This window comes from Taurulus bubalis (genome assembly GCF_910589615.1).
Source record: "Taurulus bubalis genome assembly, chromosome: 16".
NCBI lineage: Eukaryota > Metazoa > Chordata > Actinopteri > Perciformes > Cottidae > Taurulus > Taurulus bubalis.
Window position 1 is genome coordinate 11,987,824 of NC_136604.1, and position 21,138 is coordinate 12,008,961.

Below are 21,138 nucleotides of genomic sequence, written 5' to 3' on the forward strand. Positions count from 1 at the left end.
ATTATGTTTCTTTATCCCTTCCTCTCTCTCCTCCATTACTGGCATTTTAAGCAGCTCACTAGGGAGCATGAGGCTTGTTGGCTCGCAATAACGTTAAGACGCTTTGTCTCTCATCCTCACAGTTGTGGGCACAAACACACACACACACACACACACACACACACATACACACACAAACAAACAAACACACAAATGGAGGTAAATGCAGTTAAAAGGAGGATCAGTGGAATTGCTGTGCCTTTTTTGTCTCCTACTTTCCTGAACCTGAGACATGATGCATGAGATTGTTTGAATGTGTGCGCTTGCATGTGTGCAGATGCCTGCAAGCTGACAGGGAGTGAAAGCCCAGACATATGTTAATCAGATGTTGTGATGATGGCAGAGCAGAAGGGGAGGACGAGAGAGGGAGAGAGCGAAAGCACTGGAGGGAAGAATGAAGGGAGAAAAGAAACAGGAGCTTTTAAAAGATGAGAGAGGACAAAGAAAGCTTGGTGGAAGAAAATGACAGGAAGTGGTGCAGTGATTCATTTTCTAACTGCAAAACCCCACTGCTGAGAATCGATCCAAACTATTAGTTTAACTGAATGGACCTACATGAGTTTGAGGCCACTGAACAAAAATGACAAATGTTTCCTGTAGGTACTGGATACATTATCCATACTCTGATAGCTGTATCATATAAATTAAACTAGTGTAGGGCCGGGCGGTAACCTAATATTAAATCTGCTATAATCATTAGTTTTACTTTAAAAAATGTATATAATTACTACATGTAATGTGAGAGGTTTCGCTGAGAATGATGAACCCACAGATAATTATCTGTCTATTTCCCTGCAGCAGTGCAGTTTCCCTTCAGCTTTAACTGCAGCATCTTTCAGCAAGTTGTTTTGGTTTTATGGCCCACAACTTTACTTTTGTTGTTCCCTCTCTTCAATATTGTTTCCAGCTGCAGGAGGCAGCGTTTTTTAGTGAAAACACTATCATCACTATCATACCGGCCCCACATGTCAGACATACAGCTGGTTAATAGTCAGATATTTTCCTCAGAAGTTAAGGGAGAACAAGAGCTAAATAAAGAGAAAACATTGGACCTACATGTATGAGGTGAACACAAACACGACTCATAACAAACGCTAGTGTTGCCTTGTATTTGCTGGATGGAGGTAAGCAAGTGTGTCCCCTTATGAGGCGATCATGTCAAAAAAGGGTTTTGTCTAATGAAACAATGAGCCACATGCTATTTAATTCAAATTGAAGTAGTATTATTCTCTATTATAATTGTGCATGATACCATTGCCTTATTCTGCATATATTTTTGTTATATTTTTACCATATCAAAATACAAATTGACAATTCATTTCCGAGCTCTAACCTGATGTGTATCAGTACAGTGAGAAGATGTAAAGGTAGCACAGAGGTATGGAAAGTTAGTGGCTCATGAAACAGAGAAAAAGAGAAATACAGAGAAATAATTACTGTATAAAAAAGGGAGATCCAAGAGGGAGAGAACAGAAAAAGAGGGCTGGAAAGAGGAGAGATGTGGGGCATTTCTTCTCAAGAGAGTTCAGAGGGGGCCAGAGAAGCAGCAGGCTGCTCCAAATGGATTTTCCTTGTTTGTAATGAGGCTACTTCTTCTGCCGCTGCCAGAGCATGCGGTGCTTTTGGGGGGGCTGGATGGAAAGAAGGGTGGAGAGGCGCACAGACATAGCAGAGGATGAGTGGCGAAAATGTGTAGAAGTGGTAAAGAGAAAGCAGGGGGAGGTGGGCGACTGAATGAGAATGGAGGGTGAGAAGAGTAAGAATAATAGGAGTGGGAAATTGTTCAATAGTAGATCTTTCTGACGGCATTATGCAGTTGCCAGAGGGATGGGGGGAGGAGGAGGAGGAAAGGATAGATGGTGGGAGAAACAATCAGTTATTGCAGGTAGTGGTGCCCAGCAAGAGGGAAAGAAATAAACGGAGCGAAGAATAGGAAGAGAGGGGAGATTTGTGATTGAAAATATTACAGCTGTTGTGTAGAGGAGAAAAGGGATCGCTTGGCACTGTTCCAAAAGCCACGCAGTTAAACTGTGATGTACGAATAAAGAGATAAAGATAAATGGAACAGCATCTGGGCAAAGTAAAAACAATTTCAGCTCAGCAAATGAGCTAAATCATACGTGAACATACTCGAGCTGAAGAAAAACAAAAGGACATGGGCTATATACTTGTAGTACTTGTGTCTCTCCTTGGCCTTCCTTTGCAAACAGTGCTTCTGAGGGTTTAAATGAGAAACACATGATGGAGAGCTTCACCCAAGGCATAACTCTGGTAAAGACAGTGACCTGTTTTAGCTTTTCTTTGATATGAATTCCGCAGTTCTGAACTCATATTACCTTCCCACTTCTCTTCTCCTCCTCCTTTTTATTCAACCTCTCCTCTCCACTCTCTTTTGCGACTATTTCTCTCTTTTGTTCTCATTTTCTCTGAAGAGGAACGCTGTGAACATGACTGAGATAGAGGGATATTCCACAGTACGTTCACTCCTTTTGTTCACTGTTTATAAGTCTTCCCGTATGGTTTTCATAGGTCTTGTGTGATGTATTCCAGGCTTTATATGCCTGCATGCACACATGTGTTTCAGTATAACGAAACCACTTAAGGACACCTCTCATCTCATCTGTACATCTGATAGGGAGGAAAGGAAGTTGAGAGGAGAGTCTCAGTGGACGCTTCCTGACTTGTTCAATTCTAGTTAACCTGAAAAAGACCTGTCAAATAATGACACATCTTAATTTTGTATGCCAAAGATATCAAAAATACATGTAAAGCGTCAATGCACAGGTGGTCATGATGACATAACGCAGGAATCTGGGGCTTGGAATTTCATCCGATAAGATGAAACATGAAGGGGGAATGCGAGGAAGGGAGCGAGAGTTTATAAAAGCAAAAACAAGGGCAGAGAACGAAGCAGAGGGAGAAGTCGGAGGCAGCGCACAGATGGTGAGCTGTCAGCGGCCGGCTGTGCGTGTGTGTGTGTGCCTTTCCCTGTGTGCTCATGCCATGCATATGTGTGTGCATACTGCATGTATGCAGAGTGCATTTCTGCCCTTGTGTGCATCCATGCATGTGTGTGTGTGTCTGTGCCCTCTCTGAGCTGAGCTGAGGTGCGGTATGTGTGCAGAGCTGCTCTTCCCAGATGGCGCTGGCAAACAGACACTGCAAGGCTGGCAGAGTTGGCACGGCTACCCAGTGCACAGTTGGCACTGCCAGCCACCATGCTCTCCCCTACGTACGGAGGCGAGGGTACCTGCTGCCAGCCGCCTGAGCTCATTGACTGACTGGCAGGCTGTCTACCGAGTGACTTATTCAGTTGTTAAACTTTCTCTGCCTTTGTTTGATCCTAAGAAAGCGTCCTTTCACCCCAAATGAAGATGAGCAATGTGTGGTTCAGATGCAACATTTTTTTAATCGGTTACCGCACAGCTGCATCTAATGAAAAAACACAGTCAAAGCATGAAGCAACATCAGATTTTCTGTCACAAGGATTCACATCACACCTTGAGCATTATTGCGGCTTTAACTGTACACAGCTGCATTGTAATTACATTCTGTTGATTCTATTGTTCCAGCAAGAGCTTTCATTTCTTAATTTCATTGTCAAATCATTAAGCAGTGAAGTGTCTTAACACACTCCTATGATCATACTGATCTAAAGGCCTCTACTGGCAGGTTGCCAGCACTGGAGGCTTTCCAAGTTAATGCCTTGATGTTTTCACTCTGTGTTGAGCAAAACAAGCAGATACATACAAGGTTGAATAGCTACCGAGGATAAAGCACTATGTTAGTGTGTGTGTGTGTGTGTGTGTGTGTGTGTGTGTGTGTGTGTGTCAGATGCAAAGGCATGCATATGTCTGCCTGTGTGTGGGCTCTAGTGGTGGTGTCAGTGTGTGTGTGTGTGTGTGTGTGTGTGTGTGTGTGTGTGTGTGTGTGTGTGTGTGTGTGTGTGTGTGTGTGTGTGTGGACAATATACTTCCCATGCCTTAAACAGGAAGTGTAAACTAAGCACAGATGTATGTGTGTGTAACTGCAATCCTCCGCTGTGAGTGAGCCCATAAGTGTGTGTGCCTCTGAGGAAGCAGCTGTGCAAGCGGCAGCGTGTGCCAGGTCGGGAACACTTAAGCAGAACCAAGACACTGTTTGTCTGTCTGCATGTGTGTTGTCTCTATTCTGGAGCATATGTGTGTGCATGTGCGCGTGTGAGCATTTATTTTTTTGTGTGTGGTAATGTGGGTGTGGGGGTTGGGGGGGGGGGGTATTTTGGCCACCCATCTGTGCTGGGCTATTTCGCTACTGTTTCTGCAGGCACACACATAGACACACGCCGAGCCCTGTGCCAGGCAAGCTGTTCACTAGCTGGCGCTGGCAACACTCCAGAGAGAGTGGTGGCATCCATCTGTAGCACTGGAGAGCGGTTAGGCTGTGTGTCTGAGTCTGTGTGTGTGTGTGTGTGTGTGTGTGTGTGTGTGTGTGTGTGTGTGTGTGTGTGTGTGTGTGTGTGTGTGTGTGTGTGTTTATCCTGCAGAAAAACAAAACAATGGGATTGTTGTGATGATGCTATTAGTAGTGGTGGTGGTGGGTGTGGTGGCAGAGTTCAGAGTTGTGCTGGTTAAAAAGCTGCTGTTGTTTGATGGACAGTGGGAGGTGGATGTGGGAAGGACGGTGATCCGAAGTGCCTCCTGCAGAACAAAGACTGCAACATGTGTCCTGGAGTGAATTCACTTTCATGTAGTCTGAGCAAAGTTTTACTGTTTTTGGCAACTTAGGACAGCCTGTAGGCAAGAAAAATAACTAATACTACCCACGCCTACCCACGCAACTCAGATAAATCCTGGTATTGTCGCTGATGGAGTAGCTATATGTTTATTATCAAAATTTATGTGAAAATGATTTTATACTTGATCATGTGTGTTCATGAAATATTACATTTACATTTGTAGTATGTATCATACCGTAAATGTAAGGCTAATCAATTTTCATTTACAGCAAATTCCATTAAAATACCTGTATTAAAAAAGAGCCGATCAGTTTCAGGTTTCCATTTTTGCCTTTATGTTTTAATACTTGGTTTATTGTGTGGAAATTTTACAGCAATGGGCGTAGTGTTGCAGAGAGGATGGCTCTCAAAGTGTTTTAGTGAAGAGAAAAATTAAGGGAAATCCTGAATGAGCTGCTGACTGAGTGTCTCAAAGCAGTAGAAATAGACAATAAGTGGTTAAATTACTGCATTTGAGCAACAAATCCTCATTATAATTTTTTTAAACATTTTAATCAAATACAGATGCATTTTGTCATTTTGTTTTAAAAACTAAAATTCGCTAAACAGCACACACATTTGTTGTATAAAGTGCGCTAATATCCTGAATCCAGGCAGCAACTTTGGGGTTAACTGTCACCGATGTTCCAGAGGTCAGTGTTTGTCAAAGCTTTGTTGTGAACTGGTATTCTTGCCCATTTTGGGATCCTCTCTTCTTGTTTGTCAGTGGCCTCAGATGGCTGAGGCTTGACAGGGAGGTGAGACAGTGACAGGTGAAACGATGAGGAGGAACGAGCCGAGGAGAAAGTGTGTAATGGTTAGATCAAGGAGACAAAGACACATCGCTGACCTGGAATGGTCTTGGTGGTACTGTGTGTGTATGCGTGTGTGTGTGTGTGTGTGTGTGTGTGTGTGTGCGTGTGTGTGTGTGTGTGTGTGTGTGTGTGTGTGTGTGCGTGCGTGTGTGTGTGTGGAGCCCATCCCTCTGCTGCCTCCCCCTCCAGACATACTCTACTCTCAGCCACTCAGAGCCATTAGCAAAGCATGGTCGCCATATCACACACAAACACTGCAGGGACAACCACACACACAAAGACATACTAAGCCTGGAAATGCCCTGATGCGAGGTCACACCAACCACCACTCTGGCTCCCTGCTCACCAGATGTGACTCAAACCCCTTTTTTAAACATCTTCTCCTGCAGGGGAAAGGAGGGAGGGAGCGGGAGCGTATAGAGAAAAGTGAGTAGTGGCTCTCAGAGAAGGGGCGTTGAGGGGTAAAGTAAAAAAAAATGTTTTTTACAAATCTGGTTCTACTTAGCAGAGCCCTGGAACACATTTCATAAATTGCAGACATATTTTTCCGGAGCGCTTTTGGGGAAGATAGTTAACCGGCAGTAATTTCCAACACATGGCAGCCGTCATGTGATATTTTTAAAACACCAGGCAGACAGGCTACCCCCCCCCCCCCCCCCCCCCCCCAGGAACCCTCCCTCCTTTACTGTTAGCCTCTGCCGTCTTATTTCTGTGCTCATCCTCTGCCTCTCGCGTTTGATTTCCCCATCTGTCTCTCATAGGCTCTTCGTGTTATCTCTAGTTTTCAGTCACTGTCTTCACCATCCTCATCTCCCTTCTCTCTAGCTCCGTTTTCCACATCTGTTTTACCCCTTCATCGCTGTCTGTTTTCCTACATAGTAACTGTCCTCTCATGTAGCCTGCATTGTATATCACTTCATCCATCCACGCCTTCCTCTCCCTCTGTGCCTCTGTGTCTCTCCACGTAGTAAAAGATAGCTGTCATGTAAAACAGGAGGGCCTTTACTGTCTGTTGAAAATTGATTTTGCTCCTGAAAACATGGATATGATTCCTTTAAGCGCCAACGCACACGCACAGATTCAAATTGGCTTCAGAGAGAGGGTCCCATGTAGCGTGAGGAGATATAACAGCGAAAAATATACAAACTACTATTTGGGCATGTGTGTTTGTACCAGTGTGTGTATGTGTGTGTGTGTGTGTGTGTGTGTGTGTGTGTGTGTGTGTGTGTGTGTGTGTGTGTGTGTGTGTGTTTAAAGATGGAGTGGATGCATCAGTGATTTTAAATTATGTTTGTGTCATAGAGGGTTTGTTCATGTGGGTTCTCGTACGTTTTCTTCAGCACTAACAGCAGAAAAGTCTTTGTTTATATAGACCCACAAATGCAAAAGTACATGGCCAACAATGAGATTCCCATAGTGAGGTTTATGTACTATAAATAGTGTTACCTTTTATATGCTGCAACAATATTACTCCTCAGACACACAACAGATGTATTCACTATATCACAAAGGAATGAAAGGTTACCCACTGTCTGTGCTTGAAGCTTAGGGAAATAAAGCTGTATGTCGTCAGCATTAGGATGTGTTGGAGTGTTTTGTGTGAGTCTTTCTCTGCTGGCGTAGAGTCTTGCCTGGGAAAACACCCAGATCCATTTGGGTTCACTTGGCCTTGTGTCAGCATGGCATCAGAAATGAACCAAACTGTACACAGAGAGCAGTATCCAATAGGCTAGCTTCCATCAAATGGCCAGAGTAAGCTCCCGAAGGCTTACATCTGACTTATATCGCTCTGTTTGTCCCCAAAAAGCAACATTTTTATTATTATTTTGACATCATGTTGTTCATGGCAATGACAGACCAGCTATAGATAAATAAACAATGCTTTTGAGAGAGTCTTCTAAATATGTTGAGCCCCGCTTGTTCCCATTGACTGTGGAAAAATCTCTGATGTTTATAGTTTAGTTATTTCTATAATGATACGTTTTTGCTCTCTGTCTCGCTGTTGTCTTTACCTTTACCTCTCTCGGACCCAATTATTTCCCTCCTCCACCCTCTCTCTGTATTTATTACACCACACATTCCCACTGCCTGTCTTTTTTTTCTACAAGACCCCGTAGTTCAATTTTGCCTGGCAACAAGATGTGGCATGAATTGGTTCGATTTGTGAAGACGCGTTGCAGGCACTGTGAATCATTTTTATTGTTCCTTAACACTTGCTTCCCCCCCCCCCTCTCTCTCTCTCTCATTACTATAAATCTTTTTTTTTTTTTTAAAGAAGCGAAGGACTTCTAATGTTATGTGCCACATATGTTTTATTGTCCAGTTTGTGGTGTGTTTATGTGGGTGTGTATTCAGAGGTGTTTTGCAGGATTTGTGTGTTTAGTTTATGTATTTTTGTGCATATGTGCATGTGTGTGCATGTTGGTGTTTGTGTGATAAAACAGATGGTGTTCAGACCTTTGTGTGAGATTGAGAAATCTCCTTATGTCTTTTCTGGCTTGACAAAGTGTAAACACATGATGTTACGCTGAGAGAAAATAGAGATATAGTGGGAAATGGACTGTCAACACTGATCAGGAGCAGATCTGTTTGCACAGCTTTAGTGCTAATTATACCTTTACCTTTTCCCTATAAAGTGTACATACAGTTTCCTATTTGTGATATTAGGGCAATATATTGTCACAGTTAGCTGAAATGAATACAAAGTACATTTTCAACTGAAAACATTAAGCTTAATGATGATGGATGAAAATATATTTTAGGTACACATCAAGTTCATGTTTGGACCGTCCATTCAAAACGGTGATGTGCATTCCTAGTATCGGAGCACAGTTCAATAAAAATTTGGTTTGTAAGACGTGCCATTGTGCCATTGGCCATTGGCACGTCTTAGCCATTAATCGGCCAATGCCAACCTCTAATTTGCATTGAATATATAATGAGTAACAGCTATTATTCTGGTTTCTTGAATAGTGACTGCTATACTGGCAAGAAGAAACACTGTGCCCACAATCCATCCATCATTTAAGTTGATGGGAGATGAGGAGAAGCTGCCAGTCAACAGGAATTTTCAGGAGGAATGTCACTAGTGAGTGTTCGCAGTGGGAACGAGTGAAGTCGGGACCAACATGGAGAAAATGAGAGAGAGATGGAGGGAAAAGAGAGAAAGAAAAAAAATATAATAATTCCAAAGGGACACAGTGATGGCGGTACTGCTCTCCTTTGTATCTCTCATTTACTGGGGAGGGCAAGAGTTGTGTTGTTTTGCTTGCAATTGGTTCATGTGTCCTTGCAGCTGTGTGTCATTGTATGTATTTGTGTGTTTGTGGGCTTGTGGTAGGGCGTTGCAACCATACATCTTCTTGACAAGCGGGTGGAGTTTGATGGGACATGCTCTGCATACTGCTCCATCTGGCTCCCGATGACTCTGTTTGTTTGTGCGTGTGTGTGTGTGTGTGTGTGTGTGGCTGTGTGTGTGTGTGTGTGCGCGAGCGTGTGTGCGTGTGTGCATGGACTAAAGGAGAGAGATGATGGAAAAAGAAGAGCAGTAACTACCCTTGCATACCGATAGATTACTCGTTTCTCTGCATACTCCGTCTGAATCTCAATTGCCCCACCTGTCCCTCAACTGTGTTCTTTTAACGCATCTGTCGTCTCATTCTCTCCTCCTTTATTTCTCTCTTGTGGGTGTCCCCTGCTCCCTCTCTCTACATCTGTACCCAGCATACGGCGCAATCACCACAAGCCACTATCAAGCCATCTCTGTATCGCTTCATCTATTCCATTACCTATCTGTCCAACTCCCTCTCTTCACACATTATGGTGTGCTGCGTATGTGTGTTTGTGGCTTTAACACACCCGGAGGCACCATTTTGCACATACATTGGCACGTTGTGGACATTAGTGCTCAATTCACCGGCTTCCTGCGGCTTCGTTGAATCGCGGTTTTCACTTCAACACCTACATATCCATGTGTGCGCTAAAAATATTGTGCCTGTCTAGATCATATGATGCAAGTGTTTGTGTGTGTGCAGGCCATAAGTGGGTCAGGCTTTATGCATTTTTCAATTTACGTTCATAATGATGATATCTATGTCTGACTTATACAATATTGCGCTCACACAGGCACCAGTGCACCATCAATTGTGTATATCACAGCCGCCAACTCTCAAAAAAATTCACCCAGCGTGATTGAAATCCATTGTCGTTTTGAAGAATGGGATTTGCCTGTGTGAAGTGTTCTCGAGTGGCATATTACTGCCACTGTCATCACATCGTTTTCTGAGTCTCCAACTGTACGTTCACAGCGGTCACATACAGTCACGTAAAAACTTGCACACACAGCAGCCGCTCATGAAGTGTACAATGGAGATTGTTTGTCTCCTGATGATATACTTTGAAGCCATTGTAGTCTCTATGTAATCTAAAACATCAAGGTTAGGAGATGTTGTTCCCACTTTGCGAGGTGATTTGAATATGAAATGACCTCGCAGCTTTGTTTGTGATGATGAAATGAATACGGTCTGGATCTAATGTGGTATTTCTTTTGCCCTGAGTTGGATGAGCAAAGTCCTCTGTAGTATATTGAACTGTTTCTCAGGGCCCGCGTTCCTTCTAGATATACTTCACTGTAACAACCTTGTTTTAGGCGAGTGATGTAAGTTGCATGTAACCTTAGAGAAGCTAAGGCGTGTATCACAAGTCAGCGGGGCGATAAAAATCTCCTTTCTTTGAGCTTGGCTGAAAGATGGTACGAGGGAGAGGGAGAAAAGTGAAGAAAGAAAGAGAGACTTTCGAAAACATTGAGGATCACGTAATCATGGCCGATGCAAACGGGTGATGTAAGTGTGAAGACATCCTTGTGAGTGGCAGGTGGTTGTCCAGAGTTCTGCCTCGTTTCTAGGATCAGTCTGTGAATGGATTGTAAAGAGATTAAAGAAGTTATAAGAGTAATTCAACTTTTGCTTTGTTATTTCAACAGGGAGAGCTGTTCAGAGAGATGTGAGGGTGTTTAACATGTTAATAATTAAGAGTACAGTAAAGCTTAAAAAAATAGTTAGCAACCTGCGGCTGAGGATTGCAAGATGATTGATAAATAAAAAACACCCATTTCAGTTACATTTTATTTAATTTTTTGTGACTTTTCTCAAATCTTTGATTTTTTTTTGTGGAATACAGATAATTATTACCCCGTCAGTCATGTAAAAACAGTTAAACTGAAACAATTTGCGAAAGGAACATCACTCTTTGATTTAACTGCTCACAGTTTAAAAGCATCGCTGACAATGCAAGTCGGCAAGAGGGGTTTGAACCAAAAGATGTCTCACGACAGCATTGTGACGGCACTTCGGCCATCAGTGTAATCCAGACTTTATGTAGACAAAGCAAATACAACCTTGTCCCTCATGGGAGCTCATAATTCAGTCAGATATCAGTGTAATTACCTCTGACAAGTTCAAGATGATAGCCGGGTAACAATATACCAAATACATTTAATGAGGCATCACTAAAGCCTTGATATTCTCATGGGTTTTGATTCCCATTCAGGTCACCCATCCTGCAAGTATTTGCGCTAAGAGCTCTTTTATGATGCTCCAGATAAAACCATGCAGCAAGTGGCTGTTGTGAGACATGAATCACTGTCATCCATGAGCATGATCATCAATAGGTTTGGCACCTCTGCCTTCATAGAGTGCATGAGTGAATCAACACACATTTGAGAGGCTCTTCTGTTCTTTTATAGCTAATTACTGCCTCTTCCACAATCGTCCTCATCCTCTTCAATCCATTAATTCCTGGACAACAGCACTTCTGAGAAGTCGTAAAGTGAGTTAGGCAAAGTCAAAGCACTCATCGGCCCTTTCCATTAAAGCGCAGCACATCAATACATGTCCAGTCTTACCATCCATCGGCCGGCCACAGATTTGCTGCTTCGCCTGCAATATGCAACTGGCTAATAAATGAACAATAGATGTGCATTAAGTTCAGCCATTAACTTTTAACAGATGTATTAGGCCGAAGGAGACTTTGTTTTCAAGGTTGTTTAAGGTTGCGTGTTCAGGTGGTGCTTTTTGAATTGAATTATGTATGAGTTAGCGAGCACTTGCTATTGTTCAGCCTTGCTATATTGCCGTAATAAATTGAGGGCTTGTCTGACTGTTGTCTGCACAGGTATTTCTGTATTCTAAAATATGCATGCCATGAGCTGTTTTCAAAAACATGCCTTAGCTGTAAGATTTATTGTTATTTTTCCCGAAGACTGGGTAAATTACCTTGTGGAGGAGTATTGCTATTGATTCAAGTAGCATAGTAAGTGCAGAGTGAATGGTTGGGTGCAGCCCTTGTTGGTTAGTATGAAGACATTGATTTTATTCTGCTTTGCAGTGCTCTCAATCAAATCAGAAACAGAGCAGCCGCTGTTTGTACAAAGGTGTGTGCGTGTGCGTGCGTGTGTGTGTTGCAGGGAGGGGGAATATATGTTAGAAAGAGAGAGAGAGAGAGAGAGAGAGAGAGAGAGAGAGAGAGAGAGAGAGAGAGAGAGAGAGAGAGAGAGAGAGAGAGAGAGAGTTATTGCCTGGATGCATGCATGTATTTGCTGTGTATACAAAGTTCACACTAATTCATTCTTTATCTTTCATCTTCTTCCCCAAGGGACTGCAGTTTTCAAATATTTTCACGGTTTATTTTTCTCTCATCTCCACCCAGCTTCTGCCATCAAATCAAAACACTGACCTCGGTGCTAATCCCCAATTACAAGGCTGTAACTAAACTCATCTTTTCATACTGCCGGAGACCCGCAGGACCATGCAGAAGTTCAGGTGGATCTTGAGTCCAGACTTTTGTGTTTTTTTTTCCTTTTAATGTATTTTACATTGTGCCTCCTATTTTTTTTTTTACTGTGAACACATTTTAAATGTTTAGAAAAGTGCTTTTCTGTTCCTTCTGTATGAGTACAACCCCAAATAATAGAGTCCAAGTCCTCTCTTAAAAGACCCCATATTAATGTGATGTTAACAAAAAGATTGATATGGTATGCTTTACACTGGAGGCCAATATCTGCTTTAAAATCCATTGTGACGAGTAATTTACATTATCCATCTATCTAGTCACAAAGATTACGGTAATTATAGGATGATGGATCCTAATTGGACGTCCTACTATCTAACAATATATCAATGTGAACTGGGCCAAAAAAAATGACCACACAATTAGAAAAGCCTGCACCGAACGATGGAAAGCATGAGCTCAAAGATTCAGTGAAACAGGATAAGTACAACCATGTGCTATTTGGTAACTTCTTTATATTTCAAGTGGGCTCATTATACATGTTAGGTCTTTGTGTTTGACTGGAAAATGATGAATTACCTTTGGGTCTTGTCACCCGGCCGTCTTTTTTTAATGACCTTGTATTTTCATAGATCATATTTTAGGCAGGCACACAGGATATGATAGCTGGCAGCCAGAGGTAAGACTATATGTTTCCACTAGCTACACTAGTATATCCTGAGTTTATAAAATAAATAGTCAGGTCCAGACTTTTTTTACTGTGGTGAAATTAGAGTAGTAAACCTTTCTCAGTCTGGCCAGGTCGGTAAAATGGAGAGAGAAGTTTGTGTGTGTGTGTGTGTGTGTGTGTGTGTGTGTGTGTGTGTGTGTGTGTGTGTGTGTGTGTGTGTGTGTGTGTGTGTGTGTGAGAGAGAGAGAGAGAGAAAAAGAGAGAGAGAGAGAGAGAGAAAGAGAGAGAGAGAGAGAGAGAGAGAGAGAGAGGAAATGCAGCCCAGTGAATAGACAGTTAAAGGTCGGTCAATCTCTCTCTTCACATTGACTCTTTGTTCACCTCCAGTCTTCTATTCTCTGCTTTTCTAATCATTCCGCTTTTTTCCACTAATCTCTGCATCTATTCATGCTGTTCTCTGCCTTGTATCCTCTTTTAGCTTCATTTTATTCAAACCCTCCTTTGTTCAATGTATGTATGTGTACGACACAGGCTGGTGGTCCCAATTTGCTTCATAAGAAAAACAAAACAAAACTCTGCCTCAGAACCTTTTTTATATGAGTCAATGAATGACTTGATTAATTTCATTTTTGCAGTATAATTAAATAATATTTTGAGTACAAATTTTAAAATGTGTAAGATTCGGCTGAAACTGAATCTATCAGTAAGTAACCCTGAAAGGTTTCAGGCTCCATATCTGTTGTGCTCTGATTCTTGATCTGGCCTTGATCTGCATCTAAAAGTCACTGAGTCTGTGCCAGTGTGCTGGGAGGAACCCAACCTTCCCAGTGACTTTATCAGTTGTCCCAGAGGACATGGAGTGTGGTTACTGAGCGACAGTCATGTGTGGCCAATAGATGTGTGACCTGTTCTCTCCTGTCCTCTGGCTGCATGCGTTAGGATCAGTTTGCCTTCAGGATCTTTGGAAGCTCCTCGAAAACAAAGGATAGCACATTGCTGGGCGCTGCGCAGCGTCTGTAAGCTAGTTCAAATCCTTTCAGTGCAATTGGAAATAAGGAGCAGTATAACCTCTGGGACCCGGTGTGGATTTAAGGCTCTTGTTGGATTCTTATGTCACAGTTCTTCTCAGTAAACCTTTAAAGCTTAAAGAAGCAACTCATTACTGGTCCTGAACATGCCGCTAGTCATGAAGCTTTTACTATGTATTTATATCGTGTATATTCTTGTGATTGTTTCATTCATTTACATCACGTCCCCTCTACTTATTTGAAATGGAGTAATGAAGCCCTCTCTATTTACAATTTCAGTGACATCTCCATCTCTCACTCGCCTGCCTGCTAAAGCTGAGCTAGCGTGACTAAAATACTTAGTCACAGTGCACTTCGGCAGCAGTGAGCCAGAGTGTAACTGAGGCTTGGCACCAGCTAACAGGCTTAGGCTATCCTGTCTCTCTCAGTATTTCGTTTTCATTTCACTTAACTTAACTCTATGGGTCCAAACAGTCGGTGCAGAGGAACTATAACATCCATGTATAGTCTGTACTATGTTTACACACATAAACACTTAAGGAAAAATATGCAAAGTTGCATGTTAAATATAAGATTAACCTCCTAACCCCTCCCCCCATTTCCTCGGGAAAAAAACTCCTAAAATAACATACCCAACATTAAGTGTAAATCCCTCCTCAACCATAGGGGTTGTATTGTATGCATATGGTCTCCTTTTAAAGGTAGGAAGCTAAGGAATAGGAATATATTATAAATAAACTGAATTACTTCATTTGCAACTTACAAATGCACTAAAATACAACATTTATGATATAATGTATAAAGATTTACCTAGGCATTCTCGTTGTTTTGCAAAAACACTAAACACTATGTATTTCCATATAGCCATGTTAGCAATAACATTAATCTCCCCAAAACATTGCAATAGTTATAAATGCTATGAATATGATCAGTATTCATATGACAGAAGAGCGTCATGCTGTACAGGCATGGAGAATGCAAAGGCCCACAGTGCTTTATGAAGTATCCATATATATTTCTATGGATGAGGCGAAGACAATGATGTATATTGTTAGTGTGTGTTGCCATCTGGTGACTGTATCGAGTGGGGCAAGAAAGCGTCTGAAAGTGAAAATATTACTTTGGTTTCTGCCAACATGGCGCCAATCTGTTTGGCTTTCTAGTGGATTATAATTGTAGCAGACATATAAATCACTCAAATCTGCTGTTTTGGACGAAAATAGCATACTTCTCTGTGAAATACTTTGACTAGAACATAGATTTAACCGCTTTGGGTTTCGATGCGAGATGCGTTCAGGTTAGTGACGCAACAGATCATAAAACTCACTGTTCGGATCAGAGTCATGGATCAGATTACAGATTGGATCAGCACAAAAGAAAAAAAGGCATCTGATACTAATTGCCAATCGTTAATAATCCATATTGTTTTTTGAACATTGCAGCTGGTCTTCAAGGCTCCAGACAATTAGTTTTTGCCACCGCCCCAAAAATCATTTAAACTGCTCTGAAGTCAGTGTAAACTATCAACAAATCTAAATATTATCCTTTAACTTTGATATACCAATTTATAATGGTTTTCTTTTAAATCATAAAAACTCACAATTCAAATGATAAGGACATATTAGATTATATTTTTATGGATTGAAACAAATCTTGTCATAGGTAGTTTAAATTATGTATTAAAAGCTGTTTATAGCAATTGTAAACAATTCATAATTCCCTTTCTAATTTTATTTCACACTGTGATGATTCACGTTAAACTGTGTAATCAATCCACGGTACGGATCGGGCATCGACGGTGGTCCGTTACACCACTAGTTCGGGTGCAATTTTTCAGTGATACGAAGCTCTGTAAGTTATCCTGTACCTTGTGATAACAACTTGTATATTTACAAAGTGTATGTCTGTACAAAGTTTGGATAACATACATTGATTTAGACCTCGTGTTTTCAAAACAGTATAACTATATTTTCTATGAATAGACAATCCTGAAATAGCAATATTTCTTAACTTCATGGGTTGCACTCGGTACCTGGGTAGCTCATTCTTATGAGTTTCAAGTAATAGTCGACATATTCATCATAAAAAATTCACGAACACACTCTCGGGTCTTGAGACATCTGTGTGACGGGGACCACCCTGTTTCCTGAACATGCACCCTTACCACCCTGATTACAGACTGTGTGTGTGCCTATACCGTGTGTGTGTGTGTGTGTGTGTGTGTGTGTGTGTGTGTGTGTGTGTGTGTGTGTGTGTGTGTGTGTCTTTGAGTCAAAGCACATGCATCCACTTCATGATTACAGCTGTACATTCCCAATGTCACACATAGTACTTTTGTTTCTTTTGCAGCCGCTCCCTTCCCTCAACCCTCCCCTCCCTTCCCTCTCTTTTCTCTTCTTCCACCCTCTTTCCTCTCTTTTTTTACAATCTCACCTTCACAATGTGCCATAGAGACAGTTGATAACAGTATGATGACTCTGTCTTAATGCCATTGCTGAGGGACGGTGTGTAGCATTTCCTGCACACTATGGGCTTAGCCCTCACAGCTAGTGCAAGACATTGATAATGTCTTGTTGTTTCTCTCATTCACTATGGGCCGTAATCTGCTGAGCACAAAGCAACATGTATAAGGTGGAAATAGGCATGTCATCAAAGAAAATGTTTTGTTTTTGAATAAAGTCTTATCTTTGAAATTACTGTGAGTATGATACGGCTGTTTTCCAGTATCTATTGTGTTTTCATTTTCAGGAGTGGTTGTTATTTCTGTCAGAGAATAATCAAATGTAAAAGAACAATTAACTATTAGTTTGTGTTGTGAATTTGTCATCTTAAATTAGTGCATTGTTCCAGTCATGAACAGATGTGAATATAGTATCCAGAGGTACACGCATTACGGCTGTATGTGTGTCTGCGTGTGTGTAATGAGCACTGCAGTCGTTAGCAGGGGAGGAGGGTACTGTGTCACCGTTCTGTACCGCGGCCATGCAGGACGGCACAGATGGTGGTGGAATGAGATTTACGCTCCTCTCTCGGGTGTCTGTCTGTCTGTCTGTGAGTCTCTTCTTTCTCCCCCTCTCTTTCCTCATCTGACAGTCTGAGCATCTGCATCATGCCATTGTGGCCACACATGCGATGTGGTGAGCCATCTAATACCAGAACTAATCTTGTCTGGTCCACCTCACCAGCGCTTTTTTATTATAAATTAAATCTTGTTTATGCTCAAATACTTAAATATTTTTTGGAGGATGTGGTGCCCCGAGCTTAGTTTATTTCCTGTGTCGAGCCATCAGCATGTTATTTTTGGTATGTCATTACAACCTTTCACTTTCTCCTCCCTCAGATCGCACTGGGAAGCGCTCCACCATGCCCGACTCACCTGCGGACGTCAAGACACAGTCCAGGTTGACCCCCCCTACCATGCCTCCCCCACCCAGCACGCAAGGAGCACCCCGTAACAGCTCCTACACCCCCACCACATGTGAGTAAAGCCAGGTTTATAGTTGTGGGTTAAGGGGTTATGGTGAGGTACACATCATCGATTGCAATTGGCTCTTCAAAGGTCAAAATACGGTCAAAATATTACAACAAACAGTTGTGTTGTTACATATTTAACATTTTAACCGTATGGTTATATTTTAACCTTAAGGTTGTTTCCACCTAGTTTTCAATGTACCGTATCAGTGCCAATACTAAAATTATTAAACGGCTCTGGTATTTGTCGTGACGTAACTGATCCTCATTAAATACATTTTTTTGTAAATGTCATCATAAAGTTAATTGTGTCTAGTATTCGTTCAATTGTACTCACAGCAGACTGCAGACTTGGTTCTCAGTGCCAGAGCATCCCCGGCCTCGTGTTCGAAGTTCCATGCTGTGTGGTATACACGTTTTAAATTTTGGGGGAAAGAGCACTGGCTTAGCATTAGATCAATACTGAGTTGTGGTATAGTGGCATCGGTATTGGGAGAGTTGGAAGAGTTGGGTTGGTGAATCTCTGCGTATAATACATAGTATAATTACCTGAAAGTGAATTGTTGTGTTTGTTGTGTTCTGGGCTTAGTAGCCCAGAAAGGACAAACCATTCTCTGGCTCTAGCAAGAGCCTGACACGCTTTGACGTTACCTGAAGGCTACCGTATTACTCCGACACGCTTGTGAAACTGCATTAACTAGAACTGCTTCGTGCAAAACTGTGGTCCTGCCATGTGAACTGCATGAACATGGTTTTACACTTTGCAGTTACTGCAGTCTTGCAGATTCTAGATGCTGCCAAATCCATCGCACTGTACCTTTTAGTCACCCGTTGAAAATATACACAGCAGCACGCTGAAACAGAACAAATAAGCATGCGCTCATACATGGGAAGACAGTTGCAATATGCATAGCTTAAACTTGAAAATCCACCAGCATCATAAAACCTCCGTAACAAGTTGTATGGAGCCCTCCCAAATTGCAGTCATTCCAAACAACTCCCCTAACAAGTTCATTAACACCCAAGCTTACGAACCCTTAGAGCTTTCCACGACGTTCCCATAGCCTGTGGCGAGTAAATTACACCCTAGCATTCACTTAGAAGTACATACTTAACCACTTGCATGAAGAGCACTAGAATCAAAGAATCAAAGGCCTTGCAGTTCAAAATACTCAAGAGTGCTCAAATCGGCGTTAGCAGTGCTGGTTCTCTGCTCCAGAGGCATTATTTTGTTCTCTTTCAATCACTTATCCTTCCTTTCTTCATCTTTAGCATTTGCTTTCTCCCTCCCTCTTTCTATCCGTCTGTCTCTCTCTCTTTCTCTTTCTCTGTTGCAAACGCTCACACTCCGCAATTAACATCGGGGCTTCCGTGCAATGAGGGAGGAAAGGCCCAGCTCTCTCATTACGCATGCCAAAGGTTTTAACAAAGCAGTATGCTTTGATTTCCACCCGACGTAATTGTTACCAGATGCAGTGTGAGTATCTCGTCTCTCTCCTCTCTTTACAGTGGCGGCTTTGGACGGCAGCCAGAGGGGGAGTGAGTGGATCGCTAGTCAAAACCTAATCTCATTAGTGAGAAAGCTTTATGCCGCCTTGTATCTCTTTGTACACCGACTCCCCCAACACATGCACGCACACACAAACACACACTGCTCCCGTGCTCTGGCGCGACGGGGGGGTCACGCTGTCCCAGCTTGTTTAGACTGCTGGGAGGGAGGGAAAGGGAGAAGGAGGTGCAGAGAGGCAGCATGTCTCCAAACGCAGAAATATGTTTTTTTATGAGATGACGCAGAGGATCAAACGAGCCGCGATGATTGGAAACAAATGTTGAGGGTTGTGAATGTTTTCAGGGGAATGTAAATCATTCCAAATCACTGGTTTGGAATCAGTGAAGCTGACGTTTGTTGTTTCCTTTGTTGGTGTTTGTTCAAGGTAAAGTCTGTGATTTTAGGTTGTTTTCGGTGATTTGAAAGAGTGAATGAAGTGCTACTTTGTCCAATGGAATGCCTCTTTCTCTTAACGCTACTTTTTGTTTGTCTTAAACAGTAACCAATGGCAGCAACCACTCTCCAACGGCGCTCAACGGCGCTCCCTCTCCTCCAAACGGCTACAGCAATGGTCCCAGCTCCTCATCCTCATCATCGCTGGCCAACCAGCAGCTGCCGCCGGCCTGCGGCGCCCGGCAACTCAGCAAACTCAAGCGCTTCCTCACAACTCTACAGCAGTTTGGCAACGACATCTCACCTGAAATCGGCGAGCGGGTCCGCACATTAGTGCTCGGACTAGTGGTGAGTGGCTTCTGTGTGTATGAGCTTTGGTTCAAAGGGCTCATGGAGTGAAAATTGACACCGGGCCTTAAGTTAGCAGGAATGAGTGAATCCATGCGGAGGATATTTGAGAATAATTCTTAGCATTTGTTCAGCATGCCTGAAGAAGCAAATGCAATGAGTTTACTGAATAAAACATTTTAAATAGTGTGAGGTTTGTTGTCAGTCAGATGAATACTTAAAATACTTTGAAATACTTATCACTGATTATAAAAACCTCAGCCGTATTTCTTCAAGGTTTGTTTTTATTGTCTTATGTCAGAAACCTCACCCATCTGGTCCTTCAGGCGTAGGTGTAAAATAAACACAGGCATTTATTAACCTCTGCCTCCAGGCTTGACACAATGCCTCACAAAACAACGGCAGTATGTTGTCCTTTGGGAAAAAGAATAACATCAGACCAGGAGACTACTGTCTTTATGTTCCTGATCCAATTTGGATTTTATTCTATTACACTTATTTTAATTAAAATACAACATGCAAAAACATGGAAAACCAGAGGCAATCAACATTAGCTGTTACTTTAACGTCAAGCTAATTTTATCACTGAGGTTGTGCAGGTGTGCTGCATTATTAAAACCTTATTTATTTATTTAGCTAATAAAAAAAATGATTATAGCGTTAAGAGGATGCACAAATTAAAGCATGATTAAACCCAAACTGTGTTGGTATTCAAAATCTGAATTAGAATTTGTCTGAATTTGCAAACATCAAACTGCATGTATCCAAAAGAGACTTCATAAGACAGATGTGTTTCTCCAGCTTAGCTGACATCATTCTGTGAAGGCAATTTGAAATACATGTGCAAATCTAAAGATTTACCGTGCGTCTTTGTGATCTGAGAAGATTTGACTTAACGAGCGGGGGAATACAGAAATAGTGATTGTATGTTGTGCAGAAAGGAGGAGGAGGCGGAGGAGATGGAGGGAGGATTTTTTTTAATTAGCCTCAGAGAGCATAGCCTCCTTTTGGCTTCACTATGTTTATTATTCTCACCGTCTGCATATGCACATTCCTCTCCTGTGTCGTTTTGGCTCACATACCTTCCCCCTCTATATATCTCTCTCTCTCTCTCGCGCGCGCTCTCTGTCTCTCTGTCCCTCCCCTTGCCTTATTGAAAAGAGTGACACTGTTAATTAGCTAGTTGTGTGCTGGGGAGAGGGGGAGAGGGAGACTCAGGAGGTTTCACTAGCTGTCAAGAACAGCCCCGACGCAATCTGGGTGAACAGATGTAAGGCTGAATG

The 21,138-nt window shown here is 42.2% G+C and overlaps 1 protein-coding gene across 1 annotated transcript in view; it reads left to right on the forward strand.

Moving 5' to 3' along the window:
- The window catches only part of runx1t1 (RUNX1 partner transcriptional co-repressor 1), a gene marked incomplete at both ends in the record, with an annotated part of 54,380 nt that overhangs the window by 17,103 nt on the left and 16,139 nt on the right, over positions 1 to 21,138 (forward strand). The window contains 2 exons of the mRNA XM_079231591.1: positions 17,435 to 17,572; positions 19,614 to 19,855. Coding sequence (XP_079087717.1) covers positions 17,435 to 17,572; positions 19,614 to 19,855 — 380 coding nt within the window. The remainder of the gene's footprint in view (positions 1 to 17,434; positions 17,573 to 19,613; positions 19,856 to 21,138) is intronic.